The sequence below is a fragment of the Alnus glutinosa genome, chromosome 5, assembly GCF_958979055.1.
Source record: "Alnus glutinosa chromosome 5, dhAlnGlut1.1, whole genome shotgun sequence".
NCBI lineage: Eukaryota > Viridiplantae > Streptophyta > Magnoliopsida > Fagales > Betulaceae > Alnus > Alnus glutinosa.
The window spans coordinates 20,744,076-20,757,678 of NC_084890.1; the positions used below are offsets into that span (position 1 = coordinate 20,744,076).

Sequence of the window (13,603 nt, forward strand, 5' to 3'; positions counted from 1 at the left end):
GTAAAAAGACTTCTCTACCCCTCTCTAGGGTTCCTCTCTTGCAAGAGACAACCAAAAACACGAATGCAGCGTGACACACTGCAGAAATCAGAGAAACAAGTGGTTTTGGCATGGGAAATGGTCTGATTGGAGTTTTGGTCCTCTCTTGCAAGAGACAACCAAAAACACGAATGCAACATGACATGCTGCAGAAATCAGAGAAATAGGTGCTTTTGGCATGAGAATGGTCTGATTGGAGTTCTGGAACAATTCTACGTTTTTGCCAATTCTACAAGGTGCGCTCAAGTCCAATAGGGCTACGCTCAAGCCCACTCCGCTTGAATGTCTCTGTGGCGCATCCTAGTGCGCAGATGGCTACTGTGCTCGATGCACTCAAGCTCAACAGGGCTAAGCTCAAGCTCATTTTCTTGAAGAGCTGTTGTGGGCATGTGTGCTCGAGCCCATTGCCTTCAAATCCGAATTTTCAGCCTTTTTTCCTCAAAACCTCCATTTTTCACTTAATGACCTGAAAAATGCTAAAACACCAAAACTAACAAAATATATCAGAAAATAACAAAGCTAAAGACCTAACAAGTACAAATTAAGGGGTTCAAATATACAATATTTGGCACTCATCAATTAAGAATGATGTATGTGCACAACAACTTATAACAATTGTAAAGTGTAATTTACTTTGATGTTCTAGAATGAGATTAAATCGCTGGTCAATACTTCTATGCATGGGTGATCACATGTAGCATTGTGAGAACACATTCTTCAAGAATGAATCCAAATCATTTGTCACGGAACAAAGTGATAAGGAATATTCCTATTGATGTAGATTTAATTGGAATGATTATCCTAAAGCTTGAGCCTGAGTGTTTCGGTGGTATTTATTGAAACTTTGTTTTGTGTAAGGTGAGATGACAATCTCACATGGTACAAAAAGAATATATCATGTAATTAAATCAGTCTGTTGATATAGTTTTCAGTATGGTGACATGTCGCCTTGTGATTTGTCCTTCTCTTCTATGTTGTACCTTCCTCCTATCTGCAAAAATAACAAACAACTAGTCGGGGGTGCCGAGTATACCACTTCAATGCCTAAGTCAGTTAAAACTCATGACTTTCTATGGAGAATTAAAAATCTCAAAGCTTAGAGAATCTGTGTGTAAATACCTGGTGTAGCAGACTTATTTATAGGCTCACAGTTACAGACTTACTGGAATTCTTGAAGCATAATTGGACTAGGAGCTTGAGTCCTAGATGGAATAGGCTTGAATCGGGTGGTAGAGTCCAAGTTGGGCAGTACTCTACCTTTTCAATCCTGATTCCCCATTATTCAGAGTCTTATTCCGCTGATTGTGGGATAGAGACTTATCCCAAGATTATCGGGATAAGGGCCTTATCAAACCATGTAGAGTCCTAGATTCAGGGATAAACCCAAAATCTCGGACATAGTGTTCTAATAGTACCCAATTACTTGCTGAATTTGGGAAGATACCTCCGAGGTGATTGTATCGTACCTCGACCGATTCTCCGCGAAGATCTCGAAATATTCCACGTCCTGTGGAGTCTTTAGGTTCGAGGTGCTCAATCCCTGAGATATGTCATAGTCCGAAGTGCCCAGGCACCGAGATGATCTCTTTATACAAGGTTGTGACTAACCTCCAAGATGTTCTCACTGAGGTGACCAAACCAAGTCAGACCTGTGGGTTGAAGCTCCGACTTATTCTAGGGTCCACGTGGCTTCGCTGTTGATTATTTCTCCAACAAGTAGTATCAAGGAAAATAGGTAGTGAACTAAGTAACAGTGCATTGACTTTGGTTCGACTATGGAATGATTCCATGGAGGGGTAATATGTAATAAAAAAGTACGTCGGGGGGATTTATTCATTAATTTGAAAATACGTCGGGGGGAATGATTCCATGGTGCTTCCTCCATCCCTGGATGATCTCAGGGAATTCTTCCGTACCGTTCCTCATGGTGAGGAACGCTCTACTGCGATCCGGATTGGTGCCCTGTCATCCACCCACTGCATGTTGGCCAAGATCATTCAGCAGAACATCTAGCCTGTTGCCCGGCGCAGTGATCTGATCCTGAAACGGGCCCAGTTTGTCTATGCGATCCACCTCCGCTTGCCTTTCTGCCTGTGCAAGCACATTTTGGGGGTTATGATAGAGGCACGCGATAAGAGCACTGCTGGTCTTCGATTTGGTTGCCTCCTCACTTAGATTATTCTTCAGTCGGGCATCAATGTCAATGGTGAACTGAAGATGAAAATTCAGCAGCCCATAAGCAAGCAGACATTGATGAAGTCTAATGTGCAGCTGCGGAGAGATGACTCCGATGATAAGGAGCCTCCACCTGCTGCTATGCCTATCGGCTTTCCAAATATGGCTTCATCCTCACATACTGTGCCGCCTTCTGAGCCAGAGGTCAATTATGCTCAGATTATGGAGGCTCTTGCTGCACTTCAGGGAGGGATGAGCAGCTTGCAGGTGTCTATGTCCTCCATGCAGCAGTCTATGAGTTCAATGCAGTTAGCTGTGCACTCCATCGACAGGCGCATGGAGCAGAACCAGCTGGACCTTCAGGAGTGCCAGAAGTATCATCATTCTAGCAGCAGTGATGATGAGGATGTTGTAGATGGGATTTTACCCATGCCTAAGGATGTTTGATTCCCTCCTATGTTTGTAGTTTTTTATCGTCTTTTGTTATTTTTGAGACAATTTCTGTTTTGTTAAAACTTTTTGAACTTATATTACTCTGTTTCCCGGGTCCTTCTGAGACCGTTAGGGGGAGTAATTTTTATGACAGTTGATTTTTTATTACTCTGTTTTACCCTTTGTCCCTTTGTGACAAAAAAGGGGGAGTAATTTTTACTTTGGACCGAGAATATATTTCCAAACCGGTCAAGTGATTTTTGTCCCAGAATGGCCAAAGGGGGAGTTTGTTACTATTTTGGCCTCATTCTGTGTTTGGACAAAATCACTTAAATGTAAAGATGCTGTAAACAGGGATTCCACTATTAAGAGTCTGCAAGTCTGAAGAAATTCAAGTTCCCTGTCAGCCGTCCGGACGATCGAGCCATCCCGTCCGGATGCCCATCTGTCCACTGCTCAATCCGTCCGGACGACGTGTCATCCCGTCCGGACGCTAGACAGACCAGCATCATCCGTTCGGACGAAGTGTTCATTCCGTCTGGAACCCATACTGTATCGAGAAGTTTCTGTGCCAGCTTGCATCCGTCCGGACGGTTCAGCAGCATGTCCGAACACCTCCCAGTACTCGATCAGTTTCTGATTTCTTTCCAAGTTCCAAGAAAGGGAAGATCAATCAACCGTTCGGACGATGTGGTATCCCGTTCGGACGCGTGTCTCCGTAAGGAAAGAATCGCAATTCAAAAATGACCGTCCGGACGTCTGACAGCTATGGTCCGGACGCGCGTGCATCAAAGAAGGAAATTGCTAATTTGACTTCAACCGTCCGGACGACTGCTTATCATGGTCCGGACGCACGCATTACTGATATGGAAATTGCGTGTTGAAGAATAGTCATCCGGACGCCAATCCCCCTTGGTCCGGACGCTCGAGAGCCTTATAAGGAAATTACTTGCAGCAGACGTGCGGCCGTTCGAACGATGTGCCATCCCATCCGGACGATGTCCTTAAACAGGAAAGATTTCTCCACGGAAATTTCGGAAAACCTGTTCGCACAGTTGTCCATCCGGACGGCCCATGTCCACCGTCCGGACGGTGCCTAGGTATATTTTTCCTGACGCTCATTTGAGCCCCCAGCCTATAAATAGAGGCCCCTGGGCACTATGAACTACAATAATTCGGTGTGAATTCCATTAGAGCTCAGAGAAGTTATCAATCCCTCTGAAGCCGTTTTACAAGTGTGCTGTGCTGTAAACTGAAGTCTATCTTAGAGGTCGGCTCTAAGGTAAGGAGTTCCATTGAAGACCCCTTCAAGTAGGTGAATCTGGTTGGAAAGCATTCGTGTTGGGTTACACGTCAGAGATCAAGGTACGACCACTGCATCGGTACATGTGAGTGTTACTGTCTTGTATCTAGCTATGTCTTATGAATAGTAGAATTCCTGGGTTTGGCTGTCCCGGAATAGTTTTTCTCTTAACTGAGTTTCCACTTCGTCAACAAAAATCTGTGTGTCATTTACTTTCCGCTGTGCTTTAATTTTTGTTGACACTTATGCACACACTTTATCTTTGAAGTCAATTTCAATTTTTCAAATATGAAATGACCTAGATGTAACCGATGCAAACTAGTCATTTTTTTTTAATCAAACACCCTCGGCAACTGCGAATGCACCCTCGGCGTGTTTTAACTACAGCACAAATGCCGGATCCGTTGAATTCTCTGTCTCCTTTTCTAATTTTAATGGTGGGAATCTTTTCGGTCTTGATATTGGAACAGTCTCCTCGCGCATATAAGTAGTAGCTTTTAGCACCCCGAAGGTTCATCATTTCGAGAATGAAGTCTGTTCGCTCATCTGTGTTTCCATTTGTCTTCGCTCTCCTTTTCTCATTTTTATGGGCAACTTCGGCTCACACACACCAAAGCTTTCTTCAGTGCCTGACCCTTCGTTCTGAAAACTCCACCTCAATTACTAAACTCATTTACACCCAAGACAACTCCTCATATTCCTCTGTCTTGCAATTCTCCATACAAAATCCCAGATTCTCAACACCTGCCACCCCAAAACATCTAGTCATTCTTACACCATTGCAAGTCTCCCACATCCAAGCAGCCATTAATTGTTCCCTGAAACACGGCATGCAAATCAGAGTTCGAAGCGGCGATCACGATTATGAGGGTCTTTCTTATGTTTCAGATGTGCCGTTTGTCATAATTGATCTAATTAATCTTCGATCAATCAGTGTTCATGCAGAGAATAGCACGGCGTGGGTTCAAGCTGGTGCAACTATCGGTGAACTTTATTATAGGATTGCCGACAAAAGTAGAACTCTTGGCTTTCCGGCAGGAATTTGCACCACTCTGGGCGCTGGTGGACACTTCAGCGGGGGAGGGTACGGTACATTGCTGCGCAAATATGGCCTTGCTGCTGATAATATCATTGACGCGCAATTGATTGATGTTAAGGGTAGAATCCTTGACGGAGAATCCGTGGGAGAGGATCTGTTTTGGGCCATTCGAGGAGGTGGAGGGACCAGCTTTGGAATCATTCTTGCATGGAAAATCAAGTTAGTTCATGTTCCATCAGCTGTGACTGTTTTCACAGTTAATCGGAACTTGGAACAAAATGTGACCAAGCTTGTTCACCGGTGGCAATGAATTGCAGCCAAGCTTCACGAAGACTTATTCATTCGCGTCATCTTACAAATTAAGTGTTTATTCCAGCCAGGAAGGGAAGAGGACCATCCAAGCTTTATTCAATTCCTTGTATCTTGGAGGGATAGATAAGCTCCTTCCATTGATGCAAGAGAGCTTCCCTTAGCTGGGTTTGATGAGAGAAGATTGTATTGAAATGAGTTGGATTGAATCTACCCTCTACTTTTTTGGATTCCCAATTGGCGAATCTTTGGATGTTTTGCTAAATAGGACTTCTCTCACAACACACCCTTTTAAAGCAAAATCTGACTATGTCGAGGAACCTATTCCCGAAGTTGGGTTGGAAGGGATCTGGAAAAGGTTTCACGAGAAAGAGGCAGAGTCAGCTTTCTTGATCCTTACTCCTTATGGTGGCAGAATGATCGAGTGAAACTCCGAATCTTCAATTCCATTCCCACATAGAGCTGGTAATATCTACCAAATCCAACACTACGTGTACTGGGAAGAAGAAGAAACTGAGGCATCCGAAAGGCATATAAGTTGGATCAGAAGGCTTTACGGTTACATGGCTCCCTACGTTTCGAAATCTCCAAGAGCTGCATATGTCAATTATAGGGACCTTGACATTGGAACAAATAATAACAAAGGCAACACAAGCTATAAACGGGCGAGCATATGGGGTACTAAATATTTCAAGTGCAACTTTGAGAGGTTAGTGCATGTCAAGACTATGGTTGATCCTGCTAATTTCTTTAAGAATGAACAAAGCATCCCCCCTTTTTCATCCCGGTGGAAGAAGACAGGCGATTAGAGACATTCAGATCGAAAAATTTGTACTCGATCGGGATTCATGAATATGGCCGTTTTCGTTTTTTAACTTTTTCTCTTTTACTATAAGCATCTATAAATAAATGCTCATTCGATATTATGTGAATTGCGAAATCGTAGCCATGAATCTTCATGCATATTCTAAAGTATTTATGTAACTAGATTGCCAATAAACTGAACTTATGTAATTAGTCCCTCCAACAATTCATTAATGATAAAAATAGAGGGCGCTGCGTTCAGCAGCTAGCTACCATGTCAAAACACTTCCTTAACTAACCTGCGAACTGTTCCGAATCCATTTGCGTCCCTTTCAACATGTATCACCTTCCAACATTGCATGATATTCAAGGTAATTCGGTTGCTTCCTTAGTTGTGTAATTTTTTGTTGTTTTGTCGTTGGTAATTAACGAATGTATGTGAATGCAGCTAGAAACTTAGATCGATGTGTATATTTTTTCCCACTTCGTCTAAGCATATAACCAAACTAATTAGAAGAAAACAAAAGGAAGCAACCAAATGATCGACTCGATCTATACATGATCATAGCTATGGTACATGCAGTGCTGGCTATCATTAAGTGTGTGTTTGGAATTGAGATTTCGTAGACAATAAGTGCGATTTTAAAGAAAATCGGAGAACATAAATCTTTTGGGAACTGCGTTTTTAAAAATTGCAATTTGAAACTGCGGAAAATCTGATTTTTCAAATCACAGGTATGATGGTGTTTTTTTGAAAACGCATAATTTTAAAGGTTAATTTGTGATTTTAAAAGCTAAACTACGATTTTGCCAAATGCTTAATTGCGTTTTTAAAAATCACTTTTTCAAATCGTACATTTTAAAATCGTTATTTTAAATCGCACTTTTTTAAATCACAAACCTAAACGAACCTACGTAGAGTTGACTTGGCTGCTTCCTTTCATTTTCGTCTGAAATGAGCAGCCCCATCTCACTAGAAAAAATGGAATATGGTTTACATCAACAAGGTAATGCTAATACTAATTATTCATCCGGGTTGAATTATTTTTTTTTCCCGATTTGCAGGGAAATGTTAACAACAATCTCATTACTATTAATTAGCGACCACGTGTTATCGTTGATGGGAATATATATATGAGTCACATGGAATCTAAAATTATATATATATATATATGAGTCACAATTCTAAAATTTTTAAAATCACTCGCGTAAAAAAATGAACGATATAGCTCACACACATGCCAACAATAAAAAATTGCTACTAATAAAAAAGACCCCAAAACAAGATCAATTTTCATAGCAAAACACCCATTCCACCAAATGAAGGACAACCCCCTAATCCAACTGAACAGCTACTCTGATTCAGCCCAAAACAGAGCAAATCTACCACAACAATCAGGCACCAATTCGGCCATCAACAGGGCAAAACCAACAACGCAAAGGTTCTTAAAAATCAACACCCACTAAAACAAAAAAAATAAAATAAAAAAATGACGCTAATGGTTTTATTTTTTAGTAGTAGTAAGAAGTGATTGATGTGATATAAAGTGAAAAAATTTGTGTGAAAAAGTGAGTTTTTTTTTTTTTTTTGGTAGTGAATTTTTTTATTTGAATAGTATTAAAAAATTCTTGATGTAATATAAAAAGTTAAAATGTTTTTAAGTTAACATTGTTTGGAAGAAGTAAAAATATATAAGGGGAGGGAAAGGAGGGATGGTTATCAAACATGCCCAAAAATTCTTTGAGTGCATCTAAAAAAACAGTCAATGCCTTGGCATGCAACCAATTAAGTGAATGCTTCGTGCAACGAAGTGAATGCTTTGGGTGCATCTAAAAAAAAGGTCAATGCCATGGCATGCAACCAAGTGAATGCTTTGTGCAACGAAGTGAATGCTTTGGGTGCATCTAAAAAAAAGGTCAATGCCATGGCATGCAACCAGGTGAATGCTTCATGCAACGAAGTGAATGCTTTGGGTGCATCTAAAAAAAAGGTCAATGCCATGGCATGCAACCAAGTGAATGCTTCATGCAACCAAGTGAATGCTTTGGGTGCATCTAAAAAAAAGTCCTTTGAGACAAAGTAATAATTGTAAACTGTGAGACAATAAAATTTTTGTACAGAAAGTAAAATATATTATTCTGAAAATAACCTTCAAATAATTAGTATGATTCTTTTAATTCTTGGGCTGATCTTATTCAATAAATAATCTTTAAATCTTATTCCTGATTTTCTTCTGCATTAGTCTCACCAGATTGGAAAGAATTTTTCTTCGAATTGCCTAAATCTTTTGGATGTCCAATCAATTCATCCAATTCTATACTTCTCAATACCAAAACAACTTGATACCTGAAGAAAGACAACTTGCAATCTGTCATAACATGATTCTTAATATTAGATTTTAAATTAGTCGTACTAACTTGAGATGAAATAATCTTCACAAGCTCTTGATTGATCGTCATAAATTCACTCTTCGTAAATTTTTTCCAAAAATTTTCAATTCTTTCTTGATCACGAAAAATCAAAATTTCTTTTCTAAAATGCTAAAACAAACATGAAGATGTTCTATAGGAAAAACTGACATAAAATTTTCAATCCCAAAAAAATCTATACATAATTAATTTTCAAAAGACTACATTGAGATATTTCACTCTTTGGACTTTCATTAAACAAATGATTATTCACTTTTTGTCCAACCTCTTGACCATATGACAAAAAACTTAACTCTATAAAATCTTCATCATTGATATATGTATCATAACTTGGTGGAGAATTTCAATCTACAAAACATTGAGAATGATTTTCAACGTCTTCTTCATATCGAAACTCTTCATCCCGACCACGGTGTTCCCAAACAAGAACAGAATTGTGATATAGGTTCTTGAAATTGGATTCTGAATCGTGACCGTCAATATCCCGATACATCAAATGTTTTGCGCCACTAGAAGATGGGTTAACTGATCTGCAACCTGCCTCTACAAGTCTTCAATTATCACGTCTTGTACACTGCGTTCATGGTAGGGGACTTCCTCATTTGGAACCTGTCCACGCCAACCACAATCACCAATCATTAATACTGATGAAAATTCACCCAAAGAAGACGCTAATGTCTGATAGCAGCAGAAATTAATAATTGAAAATTGAAAATAGAGTTCAGGAAGAGAGAAAATGACAAATAGGGAAGAGAAAGACCCTGATTGCTCCAAAAAATCAAACAGATAAATAACTTTAAAAGAGTAAAATATAATTGATACTTCAAAATTTGATTCAAAAAATAATACAAGCATGCCATTATATAGGCAAATTAAAGTTTGAGTATTTTTCAAGCAGACTACTTGGAGAAAAAGAAATGAATAAAAATATAAAATATAATCGTAAACTTTGAGACAAAATAAAATTTTTGTACAGAAAGTAAAATATATTATTTTAAAATAATCTTCAAATATTTTATATGATTCTTTTTGTTCATAGGCTTATCTTATTTTAAAAAAATAATATTCAAATCTTATGCTATTTTTCTCTGCATGACAAAGTAGAAGTGTAAAGACGGTAGAAGAAACAGTTGACTTTTATTGATTATTACTAGGGTTGAGCAAGAGCCCGGGGGGGGGGGGGGGGGGGCGGGGACGCCCTTTTTTTGACCCCGCATCCCGCTAAAATCCCCCTGCATCCGTGTGGGGCGGGTATCCCCAATTCAGGCCAAAACAAGAGAAAAATCAAACTAAAGTCAAATTCAATACCTAGAAAGCTAGCAAAGATTCAATACCCATATTCAATACCTAGATTCAAGTCATATTCATAAAAAAATGATAACAAAATCCACAAACGAAAAAGAAGACCTGAGAATGTTTGGTTTCGTCGCTTGAAAGGGGGAAAAATGGCGACGAGAAGTAGCAGATCGGAGAAGGTGAAGAGGATTTTTCCAGCAATTCGATGCGAACCACGGGACCGTTGCGTGGGTGGTCTCGTCCAGAAGATGCAAAGGACCACTGCGTGGGAGGTCTCGCCCAACCACGAGATCGTCTTCGACAACACGTGGGAGATCGTCTACGACTTGGAGATTTTCATCAAGAGGCTCAAGGCAAAGCAAGCAAAGGTCTCCATGGTGGTTCCTTCCTCGGAAATGGAAGGAAGAAGACGAAGGGAGGAAGGTGAAGGAGAAAAGGAAGAAGACAAACAACAATGGCGCAAGGGTCTGTTGCGTAAGAAAATAGAGTTTTTAGAATTTTAGTTATTTAGATGGACAGTGGGGCAGGCCCCGGGATTTTTTAAACCCCAACCCATAACCCGCTCAGCCCCGCACGGGTATATCATTTTTAAACCCGTACCTGCAAGAAATCAACTACAATCTGAGATTTTAAGGACGGAGCGGGGCATGCGAGTTGGGGTGGATTCACGGGTATTTGATCACCCCTAATTATTACTGCGCCAGTGATGCAGGTTAAGAGAGCGGCTCGCCCAATGGTGTTTGCATGGCATTAATTAACTACAGTACATGCAAACGCCATTTTTGGATCTGGATATGCAATCTATATTCGTTGCATTCACATGATCTGGAAATGCACGTGCTTAAATTAATGTCAACGTGTAATTTTTAATGATAAAATATATTAATATATATAAAAGGGAGCTTGCATATGCATTACTGATATAATATATTGAAAACAATGACTTGGAATTTCAATCTCTAATACGATTACGTTTCCCATCTTTAGCTTTGAATTTTCTTCGTCAAATTAAGAGGTACGTGGCTTGCCTAATATTCTTATCTATTCTTCAACGAGTTTGTTGGCCTCCATGCAAGTCCTTATCTATATATATATTACCATCCTAAGCGTTCTGAGGACAAACTCAACCTTTCTTAATGGCTAATATGGGAGTTTTAAGGCCAGCAATGCTTTCATTGCTCGCAACATTCCTGCTCTCTTTCTCATGGCAAACATCGGGATCATCTTCTGGGTCCTTTATTCACTGCCTTTTGAACCATTTTCAGCCCTCTCATCCAATCTCTTCAGCAATATATACTCCCAACAATTCCTCCTACTCTTCTGTTTTGCAATCTTACATCCGAAACCTTCGATTCAACACCTCCACAACCCACAAACCTTTTCTCATTCTCACTGCTTTGCATGAGTCCCACATTCAAGCAGCCGTAGTTTGTGCTCAAAAGCATAACCTCCAAATGAAAATTCGCAGCGGAGGCCATGACTACGAGGGCGTGTCATACGTGTCCGAAGTCCCATTCTTTATCCTTGACATGTTCAATCTCCGTTCCATTCACATTGACGTGGAAAGTGAGACTGCTTGGGTCCAGGCTGGAGCAACTCTTGGTGAAGTTTACTATAGAATTGCTGAGAAAAGTAAAGCGCATGGCTTTCCCGCTGGTGTTTGTCCCACCGTCGGTGTCGGTGGGCATTTCAGCGGAGGTGGCTATGGTAATATGATGAGAAAGTACGGCCTCTCAGTGGATAATATTGTTGATGCACAACTAGTTGATGTCAATGGCAGACTTCTTGACAGAAAATCAATGGGAGAAGATCTCTTTTGGGCTATTAGAGGCGGCGGAGGAGCAAGCTTCGGCGTCGTGGTTTCGTACAAAATCAACCTTGTTCGCGTACCGGAAACAGTAACTGTTTTCCGGGTCGTCAAGACATTGGAAGAGAATGCCACGGACATCGTGCATCGGTGGCAACATGTCGCAGATAAGCTGGATAAAGACCTTTTCATTAGGCTTATCCTGGACGTGGTAAATGGAACCGATGGAAAGAAGACTGGAAGGGCTTCGTTCATTGCCTTGTTTCTTGGAGACTCCGAAAGACTTGTCTCGGTCATGAGCAAGAGCTTCCCCGAATTGGGTTTGAAGAAATCAGATTGCAATGAAACGAGCTGGCTTCAATCTGTGCTTTACTGGACAAACTTCCCCCTTGGGACGGCAAACGATGTTTTGCTCAGTCGAACACCTCAAACTCTAACCTACCTGAAGAGGAAATCAGACTATGTGAAGAAGCCCATTTCAAAGGATGGTTTGGAGGTTATTTGGAAGAGATTGATTGAGCTGAAGTCGGTGATACTGACTTTCAACCCCTATGGTGGAAGAATGGCTGAGATTCCGGCGGAGGAAACGCCTTTCCCACATCGGGCCGGGAACCTAGCAAAGATTCAATACGCCGCAAACTGGAATGAGGCGGGGAAGAAGGTGACAGATGACTACATAAATTTGACAAGAAAGCTTTACAGTTACATGACTCCATACGTGTCCAAGAATCCAAGGGAGACATTTTTCAACTACAAAGATCTTGATTTGGGTATCAACCATAACGGCAAGAAAAGCTACCAGGAAGGAAGAGTTTATGGGATCAAGTATTTCAAGGGTAATTTCAATAGGTTGGTAAAGATTAAGACTAAGGTTGATCCTCGTAACTTCTTTAGGAATGAACAAAGCATCCCTACTCTTCCATATGGACGGAAGTAGCTTGGTGCATGCATGTCTAGGATTTGTTGTTTACTATGTAGCATTGAAAAATAATTTAAGTCTTCGTTGAAAAAACGAAGCATTGGTATGTAAAAGTTATGTGAAAGTAAAATATGTTTAAAGATTTCATCGAATTATAGCATTGACGGGCAGTTTTTCCGATTTAAATTTTGTGGCTGCGAGTTGTTGCATGTTCTGGCTACTAAACCCGACTCGTACTTGATTTGATTATTAAATGAGCCGTTCATGAACATGAAACTAGACTCGATTATTAAACAATACGTACATATTCGTATAAACTCGGTTCGACTTGGTTAATATTCGTGAACTAGCTCGTATAAGGCTCTACTCGCTTGTTAAGGCTCAACTCTTATATATATAGATAGGTTAAATAATTGTTGGGGATCATGCACGTATGTCGCAGTGGAAAACTGATCTTAGCAAAAATTTTGCTTCAAGGTAATAAGGTTAGATAATACAAATAAATACGTTCGGAATACTTACAATCGAATTCGACATCTCTTATCCATTTGGGGTTATTTGACTTTGGTTAAGTTGCTCCTTGCATGTTGAATGATAAATAACACTTTTTATATTCTTCGGGTTCATGATTAAACTTCTATATATTCTCTTTGATGACTGAATATGATCGTCAGTGTGAACTCACAAAATTAGATACAATAAATTGGTGAATTATGTTTTATTATGGCCCTCTATTTATAGATTTGGATTTACAATTATGATACACTACAAAAACGTGTCTACGGTAATCAGTTTTTGCCACGACACTAGCTAATTAGTGACGTGCTAATTAGTTTCACTTAAATAATAACTTTATTTACGTGCCAAATTTGCCACGTTACTAATTAGTGACGTAACACATTCCACACGTTAATAATTATTGACGTGTTATTTTGGCACATCATTCACACATAGTGGCGGAACTAGGATTTTAGTTGAGGGGGGTCAATATTTTTTTTTTTCAATTTGACAAATAAAAAAAAATTATGAAGTCAATCAAAAAATAAATAA

The 13,603-nt window shown here is 39.9% G+C and overlaps 1 protein-coding gene and 1 pseudogene across 1 annotated transcript; both read left to right on the forward strand.

The window, feature by feature from the left end:
- Positions 1–4,476: 4,476 nt before the first annotated feature.
- On the forward strand, positions 4,477–6,106 carry LOC133869559 (tetrahydroberberine oxidase-like; annotated as a pseudogene).
- Positions 6,107–10,956: 4,850 nt separating this feature from the next.
- LOC133868801 (berberine bridge enzyme-like 8) lies at positions 10,957–12,739 on the forward strand. Its single transcript, XM_062305813.1, has one exon. It carries the CDS (start codon positions 10,964–10,966, stop codon positions 12,569–12,571), a length of 1,608 nt encoding a protein of 535 aa, XP_062161797.1. The 5' UTR covers positions 10,957–10,963; the 3' UTR covers positions 12,572–12,739.
- The last annotated feature ends 864 nt before the right edge of the window (positions 12,740–13,603 follow it).